Source organism: Canis lupus, chromosome 34 (genome assembly GCF_048164855.1).
Source record: "Canis lupus baileyi chromosome 34, mCanLup2.hap1, whole genome shotgun sequence".
Classification (NCBI taxonomy): domain Eukaryota; kingdom Metazoa; phylum Chordata; class Mammalia; order Carnivora; family Canidae; genus Canis; species Canis lupus.
The window spans coordinates 24,086,063-24,105,686 of record NC_132871.1 but is presented as its reverse complement, the minus strand read 5'-3'; the positions used below and the strand labels follow the sequence as shown (position 1 = coordinate 24,105,686).

The 19,624-nt window shown below is 36.6% G+C and overlaps 1 protein-coding gene across 11 annotated transcripts in view; it reads left to right on the top strand.

Moving 5' to 3' along the window:
• TANK (TRAF family member associated NFKB activator) overlaps positions 1-19,624 on the top strand; it is a 94,122-nt gene that overhangs the window by 24,446 nt on the left and 50,052 nt on the right. For all 11 annotated transcript variants that reach the window (XR_012023938.1, XM_072811354.1, XM_072811350.1 and 8 more), the window contains one exon: positions 12,352-12,499. Coding sequence is in view for 10 of the 11 variants with exons in the window: in XM_072811348.1 (XP_072667449.1) it covers positions 12,352-12,499 (148 nt within the window). In the remaining variant the exon portion in view is untranslated. The remainder of the gene's footprint in view (positions 1-12,351; positions 12,500-19,624) is intronic.

Below are 19,624 nucleotides of genomic sequence, written 5' to 3'. Positions count from 1 at the left end.
CCAGCAAAATGGAGAATCTGGTCTGGAGCTTTTGGGTTGATCATCGGAAGGTTGTCTTGCCTTGTTTATCCTGATACATTTAGCCAACCACCAGCTTTTGGAAAAAAAAATTAAAAATCTAAATTCTGACACTGCTGGATCAGTGGTATTTAAGTTTCTATTATTTCAGCTTCCTGACTGCAACACAGTAACAGTTGTAGGGCAGCATGCTGTGGGTATATGGGAAAGTGAGACCAGAAATGCAAACTGTCATTTTGGGGATTGGTTGCTTGCATTATGGAACTCTCTTAAAAGTGGGGAATGATTAGAACTAAATTATAGGAGTGACAGTTCTTTTCCATTTTCTTTCTTCAAGTAGGAAAAACACACATACTTTTGAGTTCTTTAAAAATTTACCCTGAGACAGAGGATGTCCATTTATTTAAGTGTATTTACTATGCTATTGGCTTGTTCTCTTTGCTTCTGATGATTTTCGTGGGTGAAGAGTTGAACGCCGAACTAAAATACAAAAAAGGGAGTATCTTCCACTAACTTATTTGCCACTACTTTTGCTAAGGCAGCAACTTTTCTGCAATAGAATGTGAATGCCTATTAGTATTCATACCCCAATGGTTTGGGAAAACTGGTGACTTTCTTTTCTAGGAAGGAGTGGAAGAGGTAGTTCCAGGTGATCCTCCTCCCCCCCATCCTGAGACTTCTTTAGATTTGAAGTGGCCTCTTACCACAAGTGTAAGCAGGCAGAACTCTTAGCTGGACACGGAATAGTCTCAGCAGTGGGGGAAACCCAACAGAGGGGCCTTTCCCACCTCTCAAGTCACCCATCCTGTCTCTACTACCCCACAAAAAATAGACCTTACGAAAGCATTATAAATCATTGTGGGTGGAGGTGGCAGGAATCTGATATCTTTAAATCTGTGATTCTCTTCAAACTTGAAATCCCAAAGTATATAACTAATCAAAGTTGGTTTGTTCTGTTTGAGCTGGTCAGTTGCTAGTGGAACACCCCCAGGCTCCATAGAGCTCTGGAAGCACCACTACTTAATTGATGATCATTTTATTTATTTGGGATTGGTTGACTATCACTTGACAGAATAATAATGATCACCAGACAGCAGGCTTAAGATATTTTTTCTATGAAATCAGAAAAAAATTCATTTAAGAAGAAGGTGGGTGGGAGGAATTAGAGTACCACTTCAGAAGATTCAACATCCAGGGCAGCCCCAGTGGCTCAGTGGTTTAGCGCTGCTTTCGGCCTGGGGTGTGATCCTGGGTCCCATGTCGGGCTCCCTGCGTGGAGCCTGCTTCTCCCTCTGCCTCTCTCTCTCTGTGCCTCTCATGAATAAATAAATAAAATCTTTAAAAGAAAAAAAAAAAGAAGAAGAAGATTCAACATCCAGATAGAGGAGTCTCACAAAGAATACAGAAGTAATGGAACTGCCCAAAAAAGTAATTGAAGAATATTTCCAAGAAGTGAATAATGAACTTCCAGGTGAGTTCAAGATCAGGAATCAAAACGGCCCTGGACTTCAACAAAAACAAATGGAAGCTAGAAGAGAACATAGCAAAGCTGTGAGCTGAATCCTTACTTTGCATAGTGGAAAGACCAGTAAAACTGAAAAATCAATAATGGCAATATTAGCATGTTATTGAGAAATACCGAGGTAAATACCAGAAAGAACCAAAAGAGCTGAAAATTTTTGCCAAGGTGAAGCAGGAAATGAGGGGAAAGAGGAGAGCAAGGGATTTACAGTTTTTCCTAAGCCTTGTGAAACTCCTTGACCCCTTAAGATATAGAGATGTATAGCTTTGGTTAAAAATAAAAACTAAGAGTGAAAAGAGCCAGAGATTGGACTTTTATATCAGAAAGACCTGGATTTATCTAGGTCTTCCATTGTCTACTTCTTTCAGTTTAGTCCACTTATATATATCTTTTGAAGCTTGTTTTCTTTATGTAGAAAGGAAAGGTAATCTATGCTCCTGCAGAAGAAAAATTAAAATGTGGTAATTTATATAAACACCCGACAAGTAATATTACCTCAGTAGGTATCGGTCCCTCCCCATCCCTGATGTTTCCCGTGAGGAAATACCTCCCTGGATTGAGTTCTGTGCCCTTTCTCAACTATCTATCAACATTTCTTTGCCTTGGCACTTATTTGCATAGTGTTACACAGAGAACAGTGTTTTCCCAGATGTGACTTGACCCCCTGTGGCAGTGACTAAATTTGTCTCACATCTGCTCTTCCCTCTTTTTACCCTTTACCCTCCCCCCAAAATTATCCAAGAAGTCTTAGACAGAGTTTACCAGTCTGTTTTTTAAAACCACCCTGGGTGATTCTATAGTATCATGTTGTACGGTATATTCTACATATTAAACATCCTAAACTGAGGCAGATGAGGAAATTGAGGTCCACAGAAAGGTTAAAATGACTTGTTCACTCTCCCCTATCAACAAGGATGTATTCTGTACTCCCAAATCTGATTTTATCTTTGGTTGACTAAGCCTTTTTATTTTGATTTGTGATGTTCACATTGTCTTAATAAGTTAATATATTTTACACAAGATGTGGTCTTGGTTAAAAATTAAGTTTGGAAAAAAAATTAAGTTTGGGATCTTTATTTTACAGCATCTTTTTCTTTATTCCAGATACAAAAAGAAGTAAAAGAGAAAAAAAAGTAAAAAGTTTTAATAAGCTCTTGCTTCCCCACAGGAGGATAGCACAGCAAATGTTAAGATTTACTAGGTCTGAATATTCACATTTGAGAAAAACTGGCTTTGAAAAGAGTGGAAACTGGGCAATTTGGGCATAGATGGAGGTTTGAGAGGTTGGTTTGTCAGCATACCCAGGGATTTGGGGGTCCTGTCTTCAGGGGTATTCAACAGCTAGAATAAGTGTGTTGTAGGGTATTATACACTGGCTTTATACTTTTATCATACTAAACATTTAAAGTCACACCCTAAACATCTTGGGAATGACTGGAAATAGAGATCTGGAAATCTCTGAAACCTTATTTATTTTCTCATTGGAGTTCTCACAATTACTTCTAATAAAACAAGTTGTGACTTGCAAACATTTGCCCAACAGCCTCGAAGTGTCCTCAGGGAAATTAAAAGCAGGGGTATGAAGAGCTGGGGAGTCCTGTGTCAGTGGTTAAAAGCACAGAGTGCAGCTTTATAATTATGTAAGCCTTTGCCTGTTCCCTTTTATCATTGGTAATATTCTTGAGACTAAATGACCGTTCAGCAATTTAAAATATGATTTAAGAGAAAATTGGCCATTTGGTGAAAGGTCCCCTCTCTGTTTCCTGAAGTTTTATATCTTCATAGAAGAGCTCTTTCCCTTCATAGTAGGTTTTTTTGTTCTGATACAGTATATGACTCAAGAATTGCTGGAGGGGTCCCTAATCTGTTAATTCACGAGATTTTATTTATTTTTTTGAAGATTATTTATTTGAGAGAGACCCAGAACACAAGAGACCCCGTGCATGCACGTGCACACACAAGCAGGGTGGAGGGGCAGAGCAAAAGGAGAAGCAGGCTCCCTACTGAGCAGGGAGCCTGATGCAGGGCTCAATTCTAGGACCCCAGGATCATGACCTGAACCAAAGACAGACATTTAGCTAATTGAGCCACCCAGGTGCCCCAATTCATGAAATTTTAACTACTTAAAAAACAACTTTGCCTTTTATGAATGTTGTGCAGACTGTGACATCTGGTATATTATTGTGTTCTGATTGGGAGGGACTTTTTTAAGATTACTGAAAATATTTTTTTTCAAGCTTTTCTGTTTAAGACCGGAAGACAGGTATAAACTATCCTACTCTTGTGAAAGATCATTAGTAATGCTATTTTCTTGTCATAAATTTGGCAGAGTAGAAGGAAGGAGATTTCAAAAAGATCACACATTCAGACACTCTACCAGAGAGTTATTTTTCCTGTTATTTAACAGCATATAAGGATTAACAGAACAGAGCATTAGAGAACATTCCTGCCTTTTGCCTAATAATCTCTTTGCCTAAGGTAACAGACTTCTGCTAAAATGCCTTCTTGCTGTTTTATGCATTCCCTAGTTTATTATTTACCTTCTGACATTGTCCATATAATAAGTGGCCCTATCCTCTTTTTTGCCTTATATTTGGGAGGAAAAGAGGGTACATCTTGTGACAGAAGTGATGCAATAATGAGTATTGCTTCTTTCTCCACTATTTTCTTTGCAAAAATGTGTGGTTTGTTTGTTTGTTTTTAGTAAAAAAAAAATTTGGGCTTGGTTGACCGTCCGGGGACTTACCAGTATCAGAGGATATTCAAAACAGGACTTTAAGAATATAACCAGGAGAGAAGCCATACTTAATAATCATTTGATCCTGTAGATTTCATTATTGATCAATTAGTACATTTTTCCTGCCTGTTGTTAATTATGTGTCTTTTGTAGTTCTATCCAGAATTGTATTCAATATCATTCTTCCCCATTTTTCTTCCTGTTTTTCTATCTGGCTACCCTCACTGCCGAGTATTTTGAAAAATATGGCTGGTGAACCATCTTAAACAAAGTCATCTGGTTTATTTTGCTTATTAAAATACAGATTCCACAGACGCCTGGGTGGCTCAGCAGTTGAGCGTCTGCCTTTGGCTCAGGGAGTGATCCTGGAATCCAGGATCCAATCCCGTATCGGGCATCTTGCACAGAGCCTGTTCTCCCTCTGCCTGTGTCTCTCTGCCTCTCTCTGTGTCTCTCATGAATAAATAAATAAAATCTTTAAAAAATAAAATAAAATAATTAAAAAAATAAATAAATAAAGTACAGGTTCCAGGACCCCATCCCAGGCCAGCTGATTCAGAATTGCTGGTACCTAAATGCTGCCTTCCTGTCTAGATCCACTCGGCCAACAAATCCTGTTGATTCTGACTTTGAAATATCTCTTGAATCTATTCATCTTTCACTTTCTCTGCCCTTGTTCAAGCTCATCTTTTACCCAGAATACAATAGTTTCCTTTTTTTTTTTTTAAGATTTTATTTATTTATTCATGAGAGACACAGAGTGGCAGAGATATAGGCGAAGGTTAGAAGCAGGACCCCCGGGATCATGACCTGAGCCAAAGGCAGACGCTCAACCACTGAGCCACCCAGGAGTCCCAGCAATAGTTTCCAGTAGATACCCTCACTTTGTCTCCCTCATTAGTTTGTATTCCAAAATGGGTATCCAGTTTGCCTTTCTAAAATAGGTTTATCTCCTGCTTGAAAAGCCTTCAATACTACTTTTTTCTAAAAGATTTATTTATTTGTTTTAGAGACAAAAAGTATGTGTGCATGAGAGAAGAGAGGGGCAAATGGAGAGGGAGAATCCTGAAGCAGACTCTCTGCTGAGTACAGAGCCCTATGTAGGGCTCAATCCCAGAACCCTGAGATCATGACCTGAGCCAAGGTCAAGAGTCAGATGTTTAACCAGCTGAGCCACCCAGGCACCCCAGAAATCCTCCATTACTTCTTAATGTCTAGTTAAAGTCTAAATTTATTAGAGTAGCATTCAGGGTCTGCTGCATATAGTTTATGCACTTGGTACACTCTTTGAGTCTGGGGTGGGGGGGATCGATTTCAATTACGGTCTGCATGAATGGTACCCTTCTAGGCTTTTCGTAGTGTAGCATAATCATACATGGTGGCTCTGACTGTTCTGTCTTAACACCCTCATCTATCTGTCCTCTCTGTACACATCTTAGACTTCCATAAATAAAAAATACTTCCAGTCCATAAATGCACAATACTAGGTGACTTCTCAATGCCTCTGCTCTTTCAGAGGGAATAAATATTCTTTTCTCCCTCTCATTCTCTATTGAAATCCTCATATTTTTATATGCCTAGTTTAAGTGTCAGACCTTCTGTGAAACCTTTCACAATCCCTCTCATCTAATTGTTCTTCCTTTTGAGCTGTTACCCTGTTTATACCTTTTACTTAACAGTTCTTTTTTCTTTTGAGGTAAAACTTATATGCAGTAAATCTTCAGTTTGGGCAGATTCCTACAAATGCTTCCCCCTGTGCTTCCCAGACCCTTACCAAAATATGATTATACTTTTATACATTTATAATTGGCCTGCTAGTATAATTAATCATTTTCATGCTTGTCTGCCTTACTAAATTATAGGCTCTAATTAGAGAAAAGGCAAAGACTTTGTCTCTTTCCCATGGAAAAAAGGAGCACATACCATGCATTCAGCACTGAAACAGTGTTAACTTTTGTACAAGTTAGTAAACAACTCAGCCTGTCTCTTAAGAGAGTGACTTAAATAAGACAGAAATTTATTTCTTTCACATATTACAATTTAAAGTATAAATGTTCAGGGCTGACCTGGCACCCCCCAGTGTCAAGGAGCTAGACGCCTTCATTCTTGTTCTTGCATCCCTGAAGTGTTGTCCTCACCATAGTGTTCTAGGTGACTCACCACAACATCACATCCAGCTGGGGAAGGGAAAAAAATGAAGAGCTCCTCTTCAAAGTTTTACTTACTTGCTAGAGAAAGAGAAAGAAAAGAAGGAACAGAACATAGTCATGTGACCATACCAGTTAAAAGTCAGGAATACTAGAGAAGAGAATAGATATTGAGGAACAGATAGCATATAAACTTCATACATGGTTTCATTTAATCTTCATGACACTGCAAACTATATATCATAAGAAAACTAATATTCAGAGAAGCTAAGCAAATGGCTAGAAAATTGCAGATCTGATATCTAAATCCAAAGCCTTTTTTCTATCTAGTGAAGTGTTAGGAGGACATGCAGAAATATTATTAAATTGTCATCCTCACAGTGGTATTTCACGTATTTTTATGTCACATATTTCCATACCCTCTCTTTAATTCCAGGACCCTTAACTCTGTGCTTCGCACCATCTTGAAATTAAGTGCCATATCAGCTGGTTTGTAACCAAGGCCTAGTACAATAGAAAACAAAATGACTACTTCTTTTAAATCTATGATATCATATGAGGAAAAGTATATCACCATATTTGCCAAACAATAGTTTCTATACTCTCTATTTCTTTACAAATGCTATATAATCATAAAGTTGAAGGAGATTATATCATTTAGCCACTTTATTTTAAAATAAAGGAAAGTTGAGGTCTATCCATCTTTTAAAAAAGGATAAATTCAGACTTCTCCTTTATTTCATTCCCATTGCTACTTTTTTCAAGCATTATGGGAAGAGCACTAGCCTAATCAATCATTTCTGTTAGTAACCATCATTGTTATACTGGAGAATTGTCTCAGATTTGCAGATTGTATGATCCGAGAAATCAAGGGACACCTAGGTGGTTCAGTTGCTTAAGTGTCGGACTCTTGATTACCGTTCAGGTCATGATCTCAGGATCCTGAGATCAGGCCCCATGTGGGGCTTCTCACTCTTCAGGGAGTCTGCTTGAGATTCTCTCTCTCTCTCTGCCCCCCCTTTTCCCCTGCATGTGCATACTCTCTCTCTCAAATCTTAAAAAGAAGAAAAATCAAGCTGAACAATGCATAAAGAAATGCTTATTAAACTCACTTTTTAAAAATGAATAATGGATATTATCTAACATGAAAAACATCTTTATAGTCCTTGAGAACCCATTCTAGAAAGGATGACTGCTATTTGATAATCAAATAAAAGGAATAGGTGAAGTCACTCCTATCCTTAATTCGAAGCCCAGTGCAAGTGTTACGTACCTCTCAAAGCCTTTCCTAAGCCGCAAAAAAAGATGGGACCACTTTCCTCTCCCGTTTCTAGAGCCTTTGGATACCTCAGGGTTACATGTATATATATACACTTTAAGTTACAGCTAACAGAGCCTTTATGAGGATAGGTTTCTTGTCTGTTTTGTTCTCACTATGTCACTGGTGCTCAATACAGGCTTTGTTCCTACTTGGCAGTGTTTGGCCCTAGCAGTTGGCAAACCTTTGTTGGAGCTGGGAAACTTTACCAAGGGAAGATAAAATTATCTCCTTTGTGTAGGCTGCCTCTCCTACCCTAGAACAGTTTCATTAGTGAACGAAGGGATTAATGAAAGAGGAAGCAGCCTGCTGCCCAGGGAGTTTCTTGGTGCTTCCTACTGGGTGGGCATGCACTGGACCTGGGAGGCAGAACAGGAACTTGCTGTCCTTCATTTTCCTTCTCAAAGGAACCACCCAGGGGGAAAAAGGGAACTACCGTCACAGGGACAGATGTGGGTGGGTAGGGACTATCCTGACTTTAGGGGAATTGCCCTGGCTGGGTGGGGGTGCTTTGCATTCTGCTTGCCTAGGTACCTTCTGGGGCATCAGTGGCTTAATCTTTTCCTCATGAAGTGGAAGGAAATCAGCAAATCAGACCCAGAAATAAAGAAATTACCATGGAAAGCTTTCCTAAAAATACACTTAAATTGTGAAACCATAACGAGAAGAGTGCTTCCAAGGCAAAGGTTGCTTTAGTTTGGATCTCCTGGGTTTGGGCAATGAGATTTGGGTTTGATCATGTTTACTATAAATAAAACCATTTCCCTGGAGCCTGGCAGGTTTTATAGCAGGCATACTAAAATGTAATTGAAATGTGACTGCGTCTTAAATTGTGAAATTAATTTTACACTTAACAAATGCTTTAAAAAAAAAAGGAGAGGAACAAGTGGCTTTAAAGTTCAGGGTGTTAATATTTGAAATCTGTCCAATTTAATTAGTTGAATCCCAGCGACTGTTTCCTTTTTCTCTGGTCAGTGTCACTGATCTAACACCCAATTCTCTTTTTGGTTGTGAGATAGAAATTAAATGTATCATTTATTTAGTTGTATTGACCTCAGTCGTATTTCTCCAGCGTACATTCTTATTTCAGGAAATAGGATGCATCCATGTGGAATTTACTCAGTAACTCTTCTTAGTGACATTTGTGTGATCTAATTCAAGGACCCGAAGTGAAGCCTCCGCATGATTTACTTGCATATGATGCAGCTATTTTTAGTACTACATTTACATTTTAAAAAACAAGAATGCACCTTCTTGATGGAACAGGCATCCATTTTTAGATTCACTGACTCAAGAACTGTAGAACAAAGAAGTTTCTTCGAAATCAAGTCCAAACATCTTTTTTGTATTAGAGAGAAAGAAATGGGTTCAGAAAGATTTACCGACCCTGAACCAAGGTCAGGATCATCCAGTGATAGAACAAAATAAGAAACTGGATGAGTTTCCAATTCAAGGTTCTTGTTTGTCTCAGATTTTAAAATATTAACAGTTTGTCATGATATACAGCTTTTTAAGACATGATAGGTAACTGAACCACATAGTTACGTAAACCTCTAATTTCTGCATTAGCATTTTACACTATATTATAGCCCCAACAGCTGCTTTTTTTTTTACTTATTTTTAATCTTAACTTTTATTTTTATGTGCTGCCTTAAATCCTTTGAATGATGTAGTGTCCAAATGAATCACTGGACAGTGATACTTTGAGTTAATGCTATTTATTTTTCCGTAGTGTCTATGGCACATCAGAGATCCGGCAATGTTAGGTATCCTAACAGTATTTCATCTTTTTTTTTTTTTTAATCTATCAGAGGTAGCAGTAGAAACAAACTTCTAAGTGGAATGCCTAAAAAAATTACCATTCTTTGATTTCTTCAGAAAGCTGTAACACTCTAACCCCATAATAAAAATCTTGAAATTGTTTTTAGAAGCCTGAAAAGGACTTAGGAATGTATTTAGTACTTAAAATGAAAGACTGGCTGATAGGATTGAAATATTACCTAGATATTTAAAGAGCATTGTAATTTATGGTCAACTGATTGAGATAAGAGTGCTAAGGCTATTCGGTGGAAAAAGAATAGCCTTTACTGCTAGGGCAGCAGGATAGCTGCATGGCACAGAAAGAGTTTGGACCCCTCCCTTATACTGTATGTAGATTAACTGAGTCTGGATCAAAGATCCAAATGTAAAAGCTAAAAGCATAAAATTCTTTAAAGGAAACCTAGATGAATGTCTGCATGACCTTGTATTAGGCAGCAAGTTTTTAGATAGGACATTGAAAAAAGCAACAAAAGAAAAAATAGATAAATCAGACATCAAAATTAAAAACTTTGTCAAAAGACACTATCAAGGAAACACAAAGACAATCTATAGAATGAGAGAAAAGTTTGCAAATTACATATATCTGATAAAGCTCTAGTTTCCAGAATATATAAAGAACTCTTACAACTCAACAGTATGAAGACAACCCAGTTGAAAAGTGGACAAAGGATTTGACTAGATAGACATTTCTCTAAGAAAGATATACAAATGACCAATAGCACTGGAAAAATGCTCAACATCATTAGGGAAATACAGATTAAAACTGTGATGAGGTACTGCTTCACACCCACTAGGATGCATATAATTTAATGACAAATGTTAGTGAAGATGTAGAGAAATTGGGACTCTTACACATTACTAGTGGAAATATAAAATAGTACACATTCTTTGGAAGCAGCTTTGACAATTCCTTAACAAGTTAAACAAGGGGCAGCCCGGCCGCCTTCAGTCCAGGGCCTGATTCTGGAGACCCTGGATCAAGTCCCACATCAGGCTCCCTGCATGGAGCCTGCTTCTCCCTCTGCCTGTGTCTCTGTCTCTGTCTCTCTGTCTCTCATGAATAAATAAATCTTTAAAAAAAAAATTCAAATGTCCATTAACTGAGGAATAGATAAGCAAAATGTGGCATATCCATACAATGGAATATTACTTAGACTTAAAAAGCAGTGAAGTGGGATCCCTGGGTGGCGCAGCGGTTTGGCGCCTGCCTTTGGCCCAGGGCGCGATCCTGGAGACCTGGGATCGAATCCCACATCGGGCTTCCGGTGCATGGAACCTGCTTCTCCCTCTGCCTATGTCTCTGCCTCTCTCTCTCTCTCTGTGACTATCATAAATAAATAAAAATTAAAAAAGAAAATTAAAAAAAAAAAAGCAGTGAAGTACTGTTACATGCTACAACGTGGATAAACCTCAGAAATTTTATGCTATGTGAAAAAAGTCAGACACAAAGGCCATATATTGTATGGTTCCATTTATATGAAATGTCCAAAATAGGCAAATCTATAGTTAGATTAGTGATTGATGGGAGAGGGAAATTGGGCCTAACTGCTAAAAAGTAGTTTCATTCGAACTAGGGGTGGTGGAAGGGGAGGAGGGTAGGGGGTGGGGGTGAGTGGGTGACGGGCACTGAGGGGGACACTTGACGGGATGAGCACTGGGTGTTATTCTGTATGTTGGTAAATTGAACACCAATAAAAATTATTTTATTAAAAAAAAGTTTCATTATGTAGTGATAAAAATGTTCTGGAATTAGATCATGGTGATGATTGGATGAAAAGCCACAGAAATGTACACTTTAATATGGTGAATTTTACATGAATTATATTTTAATATAAAATACTTAAATTTTTAAAAAATCATAGTATGCCCAAAATGACAGATGAAAGATTAGAGACTGAGATTATGAAGGGTTTCCAGTCATAAAGAAGTGAAATAATTTGACACCCCTAAGCCCCTTATGACTGATAGAGAATTTTATTCTGTGGCTTTCTGGAGATTAAGAGAAAAGTCCTGTGGTTTGGCTTTTACAGCTGGATCAGAAAAATCAGAGTCTTTACATGACCCTCTGCCCAGAGGCAAGGAATGTGGTTAGAAATGTTATGCAAATTGAGATGATAAAACCAAATTACATCCACTCAGTAAATCACCTGTAGTTCAGAAACAGCAGGGAGGTTGGAAAACTAATAGGGATTGTGGGTAGGACTGAAGGGATGTGTTTTTTCTTTTTTAATGTAGAATCCAACAGCAACTCTCCCTAGATTTTGTGCTAAAATAAGAGCATTTTCACACATTTTAATTGCTCTGCGATAACAACAGTGTGAACTCCATCCACAAACATTTATTATCTATTTAATTTTGCTCTAATTTCAGTATAGCAAGAATTCACCTTGTAAGTGGGAATAACTGTCCGTTTAGTAAAAAGAAATCCCTTCCCACGTTGCTAATCTTGTGCATTTCTATAATAAAGTATTAATAACAAGTGGCCTTTTATATTTCTCCATTTTAAGGTTGCATTTTTAGATTACTGTTTTCAAAGTAGCATCTTTATGAACCAGAACCCCACTTGCTCCTTGAACATTAGTAAAGAATATTTAAAAATGAAAAAGTTAAGTTTTCTTAAGATTTCTAATCAGGATTTTAAATGAGACTTGTATGCCTTTCTAAACCTTTACAGTACTTGGTGCTATAATGTTCATGATAAACTGTATGGAACTGTCTTTAAGATGCATTTTAGAAATGAGATTTATATCATTTAATAGCTACCTAAATTGTTCTGATTATTTTCCAGACCTGTCATTTACTCCATCCTTTATAGTGATGCTACAGAACAGAGAGGAATGGATAAAAATATTGGCGAGCAACTCAATAAAGCTTATGAAGCATTTCGACAGGCATGTATGGATAGAGATTCTGCAGTGAGAGAACTACAGCAAAAGGTATATGGTTTTGGTTTTGAAAGTTATTATTTATCTTGGTAAATGGAAATTTGAGAATCTTTTGCAACTGAAAAATATTTTATTATTAGAAGCTTTCTTGAAGAAGTATAACTGAAACACAAGAAATCTATATTAATAGATGGAATTTAAGATTTTTTTTTTTAAACAAAACAAAACAAAACAAAAAAACATTGTGACCTGAGGTGACGAGTTCATAAAGAGCATTATCTTCCATAAGTAATTTTTAATTTTTGGTTTCTAAAAAGGGTATATTAGAAGAAAGGTATATTTCCTAGGCATAAATTTAGTAGTTCCCAGGCAAATGTCTGTTGGTCCATGATTAGGTCTTCACTGGTCTGCAGCAAAATGAGAAAAATAAGAATGTAATGAACTTTTTATGATGCTAAATTTATCCAATTCAAAATTCTGTCCTTTATTCTCACACTATGTTTTAATACTGTCGGATTATAGAGCAGAGTTTTACTAACACATACTTTTGTGAAATGATAATGATAGACTATTTGTATGCTTGTTTCTTATCTCTATTTAGTAGTGATAGTCTGTGTTCTGTATGTTATCTAGAGGGACTCACAGGACTTAGCATACAGTAATGCTCACAGCTAAGATTTATTACAGTGACATGATAAAGATACACAGCCAAATCATTTAATGTAAAACATTAGGCAGACTCTAAAGGGATCCACATGCAGGCCTCCTATACTCTTTCCCTCCTGCGGGGGCGGTATGCAGAGTACACCCTGCCTTCAGCTTCAAAAACTCAATCAATGCATGTGCAGTCCTTCTACATATAGGGAACTTCATTGGACACTCAAGAATTTAGGGTTTTTATTAACAGCTGGTCACATAGATAACCTATGTCAACCAAAATTTCAGACTCTTAGAAAGTAGGTCTTCACCATAAATTTCAAGATACAGTCTAATTAATTTGGCACAACAGTCAACTTTATCACTTAGGAAATGTTTTCACAAGTTAAGTTCCCAGATGCCAGCCAACCTAGCAGTAGTTTGAACAGGCAGTTGAAAGTGGGAGATCTTACACTGGTTACCTAATTTAAGAAAAATGATTTTATTAGCTTTAAAATTCTGAAGTCTAAGAAATATGCTAGCCATGTAGTTCTTAGTTTCTTCCATAAATATAGGAACTGCACAGTTCTCTTCAGTCTCCTTGACATAACTATAGAACTGGATGTTATACGTACATCACTGCATTTCTCAAAAATCATTACAAAAGAATATTTCCAATTATATAGGTAGACTTATGAACTAGGTCTTCCTTAGGGATGCATAGGAGAAACAGGAGCATAACGATGACAGTGAGTTTTCTAAAATTATTGAAGTTTAGAATTTGGATTTATTTGCCTTTCCAGTTCAGGTATAAGACATAATCACTTTTTAAAAAACAAAAACAAAAAAATTCGGAAACAGAATTAGGGAAGAGGAGTATTGAGATATTCTTAGGTTGAGACAGAAGTTGAAATTTCTCTGCTTCATCTGCCTGCACTGGCCAGTGGTAAGCAACCAAAAACTTGAGATTTAACCTTTTAACTGCCATGCAAGAAGCCCTTGCTCACATCAGCAATTATGCAAAGGAGGGTAAAGGGAATTTTTTTTTTAATATTTATCAAGTACTCAAGAATAAAAGAGAACATGTATATTATATATTCTTTTATATAAAACTCAAAATATCTTGAATTATTTAAGAAAAATCAATGTATGTCTACTGTATACTGGGTTCTTGATGAGGTTCTGAAAATACTGAAACAAAACATAGTTAATGCCCTTACGGAACTTTTCGATAAGAAGATAAAAAGTAAGATCAATAGTTACTACCACAGTGTACTAAGCACTACAGGGAGATCTGTGGAGGATAACAAATAAGCACAAAAAAAGAAGCACCTAAATCAGTCTTGGAGGATCAGGTCGTTAGCCCACTCTCAAGCCCAATGCTTAAATTTAGAAGAATCCTGCTAGCAGGGGGAACAGTATATATAATAAAACACAAGAGTGAGTGAATATATGGTACATTCCATATACAATAAGATGACTCTATGGTTCCAGCAAGAACAGTAATCAGAGCAATACAGGAAAAGAAGCTGTGAAGGTAGATTAGGGCCCTGTCATGAGAAATATGACTATGTAGTTCATACTGTATTCTTATTCAATCAGAATTTACTGAAGGATGATATATATATACTTTAAAAAAGTCTTCCTGAGGTTGGGATATAGAATAGAGGGCAATGTGGAATTCAGCTCAACACATATGGTTATGATAAACAATGTTCTAAGAGGCCAGGAACATAAAAATAAGTGGCAATCATCAAGTGTACTTTATGAACTTTAATATATCTATATTAAGGTATAATTATAAATAAATATTATACTTATATATATGTGTATATGTATATATATGTATGTATGTATATACACACACACAGTTGACCCTTGAACAGTGCAGGGGCTAATAACCTGGTGCTGACCCTTCACGTAGTGAGAGATTTGCATGTAACTTTTCATTTTCCAAAAATATAACTACTAATAGCCTACTGTTGACTGGAAGCTTTACAAATAACATAAGCAAGTAATACATATTTTGTATGTCATATGTATTATATATTGTATCCTTATAAAGTAAGCTAGAGAAGAAATTTTATTAAAATTATAAGAAAAATTATGTATAGTAATGTACTGTATTTATTGGAAAAAATCTGCATATAAGTGGACCCATGTTCAGTATAATATAAATTATACTTCAGTATAAAAAAAATGACAATCATTTCAAGCAGTCAACATGAGAACTTATGCATTTAGGGATGAATTAGGGAAGATACTTATTTAGGAAATTTATTTAGGAAATAGAATGGAAGGCAAGTGGAACCTGGATACAAGCCACTCTGAGTGTGATAACATAGACTCTGGGATGATACCAAGGTATCTAGAATAGAAGACTGGATTGATGGTGGTGCTGATGACTTAAAGGAACAGTAGAGAAGAAGATGCAGATTTATAGATGGGGGAAAATAAGATATGTAATTAGGTTTTAGTTACCAGGTTTAGTTACCTGTGGGACATGCAGGTGAAATTGTCCAATGGACGGTTGCCTGTATGGATCTCGAAGCCTTTAATTATAGTCTTGAATAAAATATCATTTCCAAGTTCAAGTGTATTTGAACAAGAATATTTGAACGATAAGAGGAAGGAAGTAAGGCCAATCAGTTGGTCATTGGAGATTCAAAAAACTAGGCTAAAGAATTGACTATGAAACTAGGAGAAACACCTGTTCCCCTGAGAACTGGAAGGAACAAGAAAAAAAAAAACAGATATACACAAAGATAAGTTTGCAGATAGGAAATGGTGGTGGCAGGAAGATAGAGTTCTCATGTATCTTTTATATGTGGAATCTAAAGTCAAACCTATTAAAAACAGTAAAATGGTGGTTACCAGGGGTTAGGAGTTGGGGATAAGAATTATTGCTGTTTAAGGATGTAAACTCATTGAGAGTAGTGAATAAGCCATAGAGATCTAATGCACAGTATAATGAATATGGACAATAATAATGAATTAGAATTATATAATGTGATAAATATTGCTACAAGGGCAATCATATTACAATATATAAATGTTGAACTTACATAATGTTACATGTCCAATTTATTCAATAAAAAATAGAAAGTTATAATGTAAAAGGCTTTTTTTTTTTTTCATTGAAATACAAGGTGAGGTCATCTGATTGAAGTGATTTTAGGATATTCTGAAAGTGGTAGTAAAGAATTGAAATAGCTTCGGTTAAGAAATAAGAAGAAAAATACTGCATCAGCATTTACCATGAATTTTTGGTAGTATCAATCCATGTTTGTTGTTCTTTTTTTTCCCAGCAGATTTCTTGGTACAGAAGTGAAATGAGCAAATAGCCAAATCCAGGATTAGGAGATTGCAGAGTTAAAAATAGAAGAATGGTTAGGTGGTTAGAAAGTGGGTACAAAAGCAATTGAAGTTATGTGCTTTGAGATACAAACTAACATCAGAAAAAAGTTAATCTGGGAGTCTAATAGACTAAGAACAAAAAGAGGGTTTATGTCTGAAGTCTCCATAAAGTGAGAGAACAGATACAGGAGTAAAAGAATGTGAGAGGTTTATTAGTAGTAAACTATTACTAATGAGTTTTTGAATTGATGTTTAAGATCTCTGTCTTCATAATGTGTCAATGGGTAGCCAGAATGGGATTGAGAAATTAAACTCAGATTAGGTGTCACCACCTAAAGTGACAAGATTAGGAGCATCTGGAGACTGTGTGAAAGGAAGAGCCAAAATTCTTGAATATGAGAGAATAACTAGTGTGTTGTAAGATTAAACAGTTTCCAGGAGAGACTGGTATAATTGAATGCCTTGTGGATGGCCCCTTGCTTAAATTTAAAGAGCTAATGGTTCAGAAGTAGCAATGATGTGGTGAGATAGTACTTATCTTCTTGTTCTCCCACTTCTTATTCAGTCCATTGCCCAACCCCTGTGGTTTGATGTAGACAGCTTCATATGAGGGGACTAGAGACATCTGTATCCTCAGAAGACAACATAATAATTCCCATTTTATTTTTTTTTAAGATTTTATTTATTTATTCATGAGAGACACAGAAAAAGGCAGAGACACAGGCAGAGGGAGAAGCAGGCTCTGTACAGGGAGCCCGACGCGGGACTCAATCCTGGGACTCCAGGATCATGCCCCAGGCCAAAGGCAGGTGCCAAACCACTGAGCCCCACCAGGGATCCCAATAATTCCCATTTTAAAGCAAGATACCAGCCTTTCTGAAATTCAAGTTTATTGGCCTTTACAAATTCTCTGTAGCATGATGAAATAGGAGTTCTGACATAGTTTTATACTTTGCTCTCATTCATTATGTGTTTTTATATTAACCTTTTTCTTAAATATTATAGGGAGAAGACTTGTATCTTTTGGGATTTTATTTTATGGAACATTTTTTTTTGAATTATAGAATCAGATATGCCAAGTCTAAATCACTGGTTTGTTCCAATCTAACTACTCTCAGAAATGAAATTGAACTTTGAAGTAAAACAAGCTAAATATTCTTCATTGAGAATCTTTAGTAATAGGATAGATATTAAGTTCTCAAACTTACAGTATGAAAATTAGAGCAAAGGCTCTGAATGGTAATTTTGGTAAAGGAAATTATTATTTGGTTGATTTGGATATTTTGACTTCACATGTAAGATTAATCAGGGGATGATGATCGGGCAATTGAAATGGAATCTTTAAGGTATGGTACCAGTTGGAAATACCAATTTGAGAATCCTCTTCATAGAGATATTTGGAGTGATAGGAGAAGAAAGTACCAACAAGAAAGAGAATAGAGCAAGAGAAGAAGAGAAGCAAGAAGACAACTTTGGAGAAGTTGCCTGTCATTCTGATGGCAAAAAGGCCCTAAGAGCTGTGCTGTCAGTTGAGCCTACCTGTCCTTCCTAACACCCTTAAAGAATTGGTCTAGTGAGTGACATCAGTGAGGTGGCAAACTAGGAAGTGGCAGACCCTTGTTCAGATTGATTGAAATAATTTTATAGGAGCTCTGGAAATCAGTGATAATTCAGCAACCAGGCAGACACCTAGTCGAGAAAAAGTCATATTCAAAACTATAGGAAATTACATGGCATTTCTCCTTGCCCTTGACCCACTCCCTGCCCAATGTGCTGTGGTGCAGTTGGGATGAACTAGCCCAAATTCCTGGTTCTCTCCCTCCGGAAGAAAGTAGCAGGGTGGAACTTGTTTGAAATATCCTGACCTTTCTGTGGTCTATCCAAGGGACTGTTTGCTGTCTCACTTGACTTGGAGCTCAGAGTTGGGAATGGCAGCATTCTCAATGGTAGTGAAACAAATTCTGGAGTTCAAAAATACAATAAATGAATTGAAAATTTTATTAGAGGAGTTCTGGGGCAGGCAGACTTGAACAGGCAGGAGAAAAAAAATCTATAATTCAAAGACAAGTCGTTTGAAATAATAGATTCTGAGGAGCAAAAAGAAAAGGAAGTAAGAAAAGTGAGCAGAGTCTAAAAGATTTATGGGATACTATCAAGTGGAGCAATATACACATTATAGGAGAAGATGAAGAGAAATTAAAGAAATAAGAAAAAAAGATTATTTGAAGAAATAATTTCCCCAAATCTGGGGAACAACATGGTGGATATAAAAAAAAAAAAAAAAAGTCTAAGAAGCTCAACAAATTCTATGTAGGATAAATCCAAAGAGCCTTCCATTAAAGGGAATTATCATGTACAAGGGAGCCCCCTGTAAGACTGTGAGTGGATTTCTCAGCAGAGACCTTGCAGGCTAGAAGGCAATGGGATGATTTTTTTTTCATTTCGTTTTTGTTTTTACTGAAGTTCGATTTGCCAACATACAGTATAACATCCAGTGCTCATGGGATGATATTTTTAAGGGCTCTAAGAAAAAAACCTGTTAACCAGAAATTCTATATGTCTGGTAAAACTGTCCTTAAATGAGGAAGAAATTAAGATTTTCCCAAACAAAAGTGGAAGGAGTTCATTACCACTAGACCTGGATAGTAACTTGGAGCCATATGAAAATATAAAGTTTTTTGTAAAGGTAAATATATAGATAAATGTAAAAATTGGTATTATTGTAATTTTGGTTTGTAACTCCACTTTATTTTCTACAGGATTTAAAAGACAAATGTATAGGAAAATTACTTTAAATCTATAATGGGGGCACCTGGGTGGCTTGGTCAGTTAAGAGTTAGCCTTTGGCTCAGGTCATGATCCCAGAGTCCCTGGATTGAGCCCCTCATGGAGGGGGACGTGTCCCTGCTCAGCAGGGAGTCTGTTTCTCCTTCTATCCCTCGCCCCATTTGTGTGCGTTTGCTTGTGCTGTTTCTCAAATAAATAAATCTTTATAATAATGAGTACACAATATATAAAGGTACAATTTGTGACATCAGTAACAAAGTAGAGAGGCAGAGCTACAAAATTGGAGAGTTTTATATACAATTGAAGTTAGGTTGGTATCCATTTAAGGTATTGTCATAACTTCAGGATGTTGTATGTAGTCTCAGTGGTAACCTCAAAGAAAATATCTACAAAGTA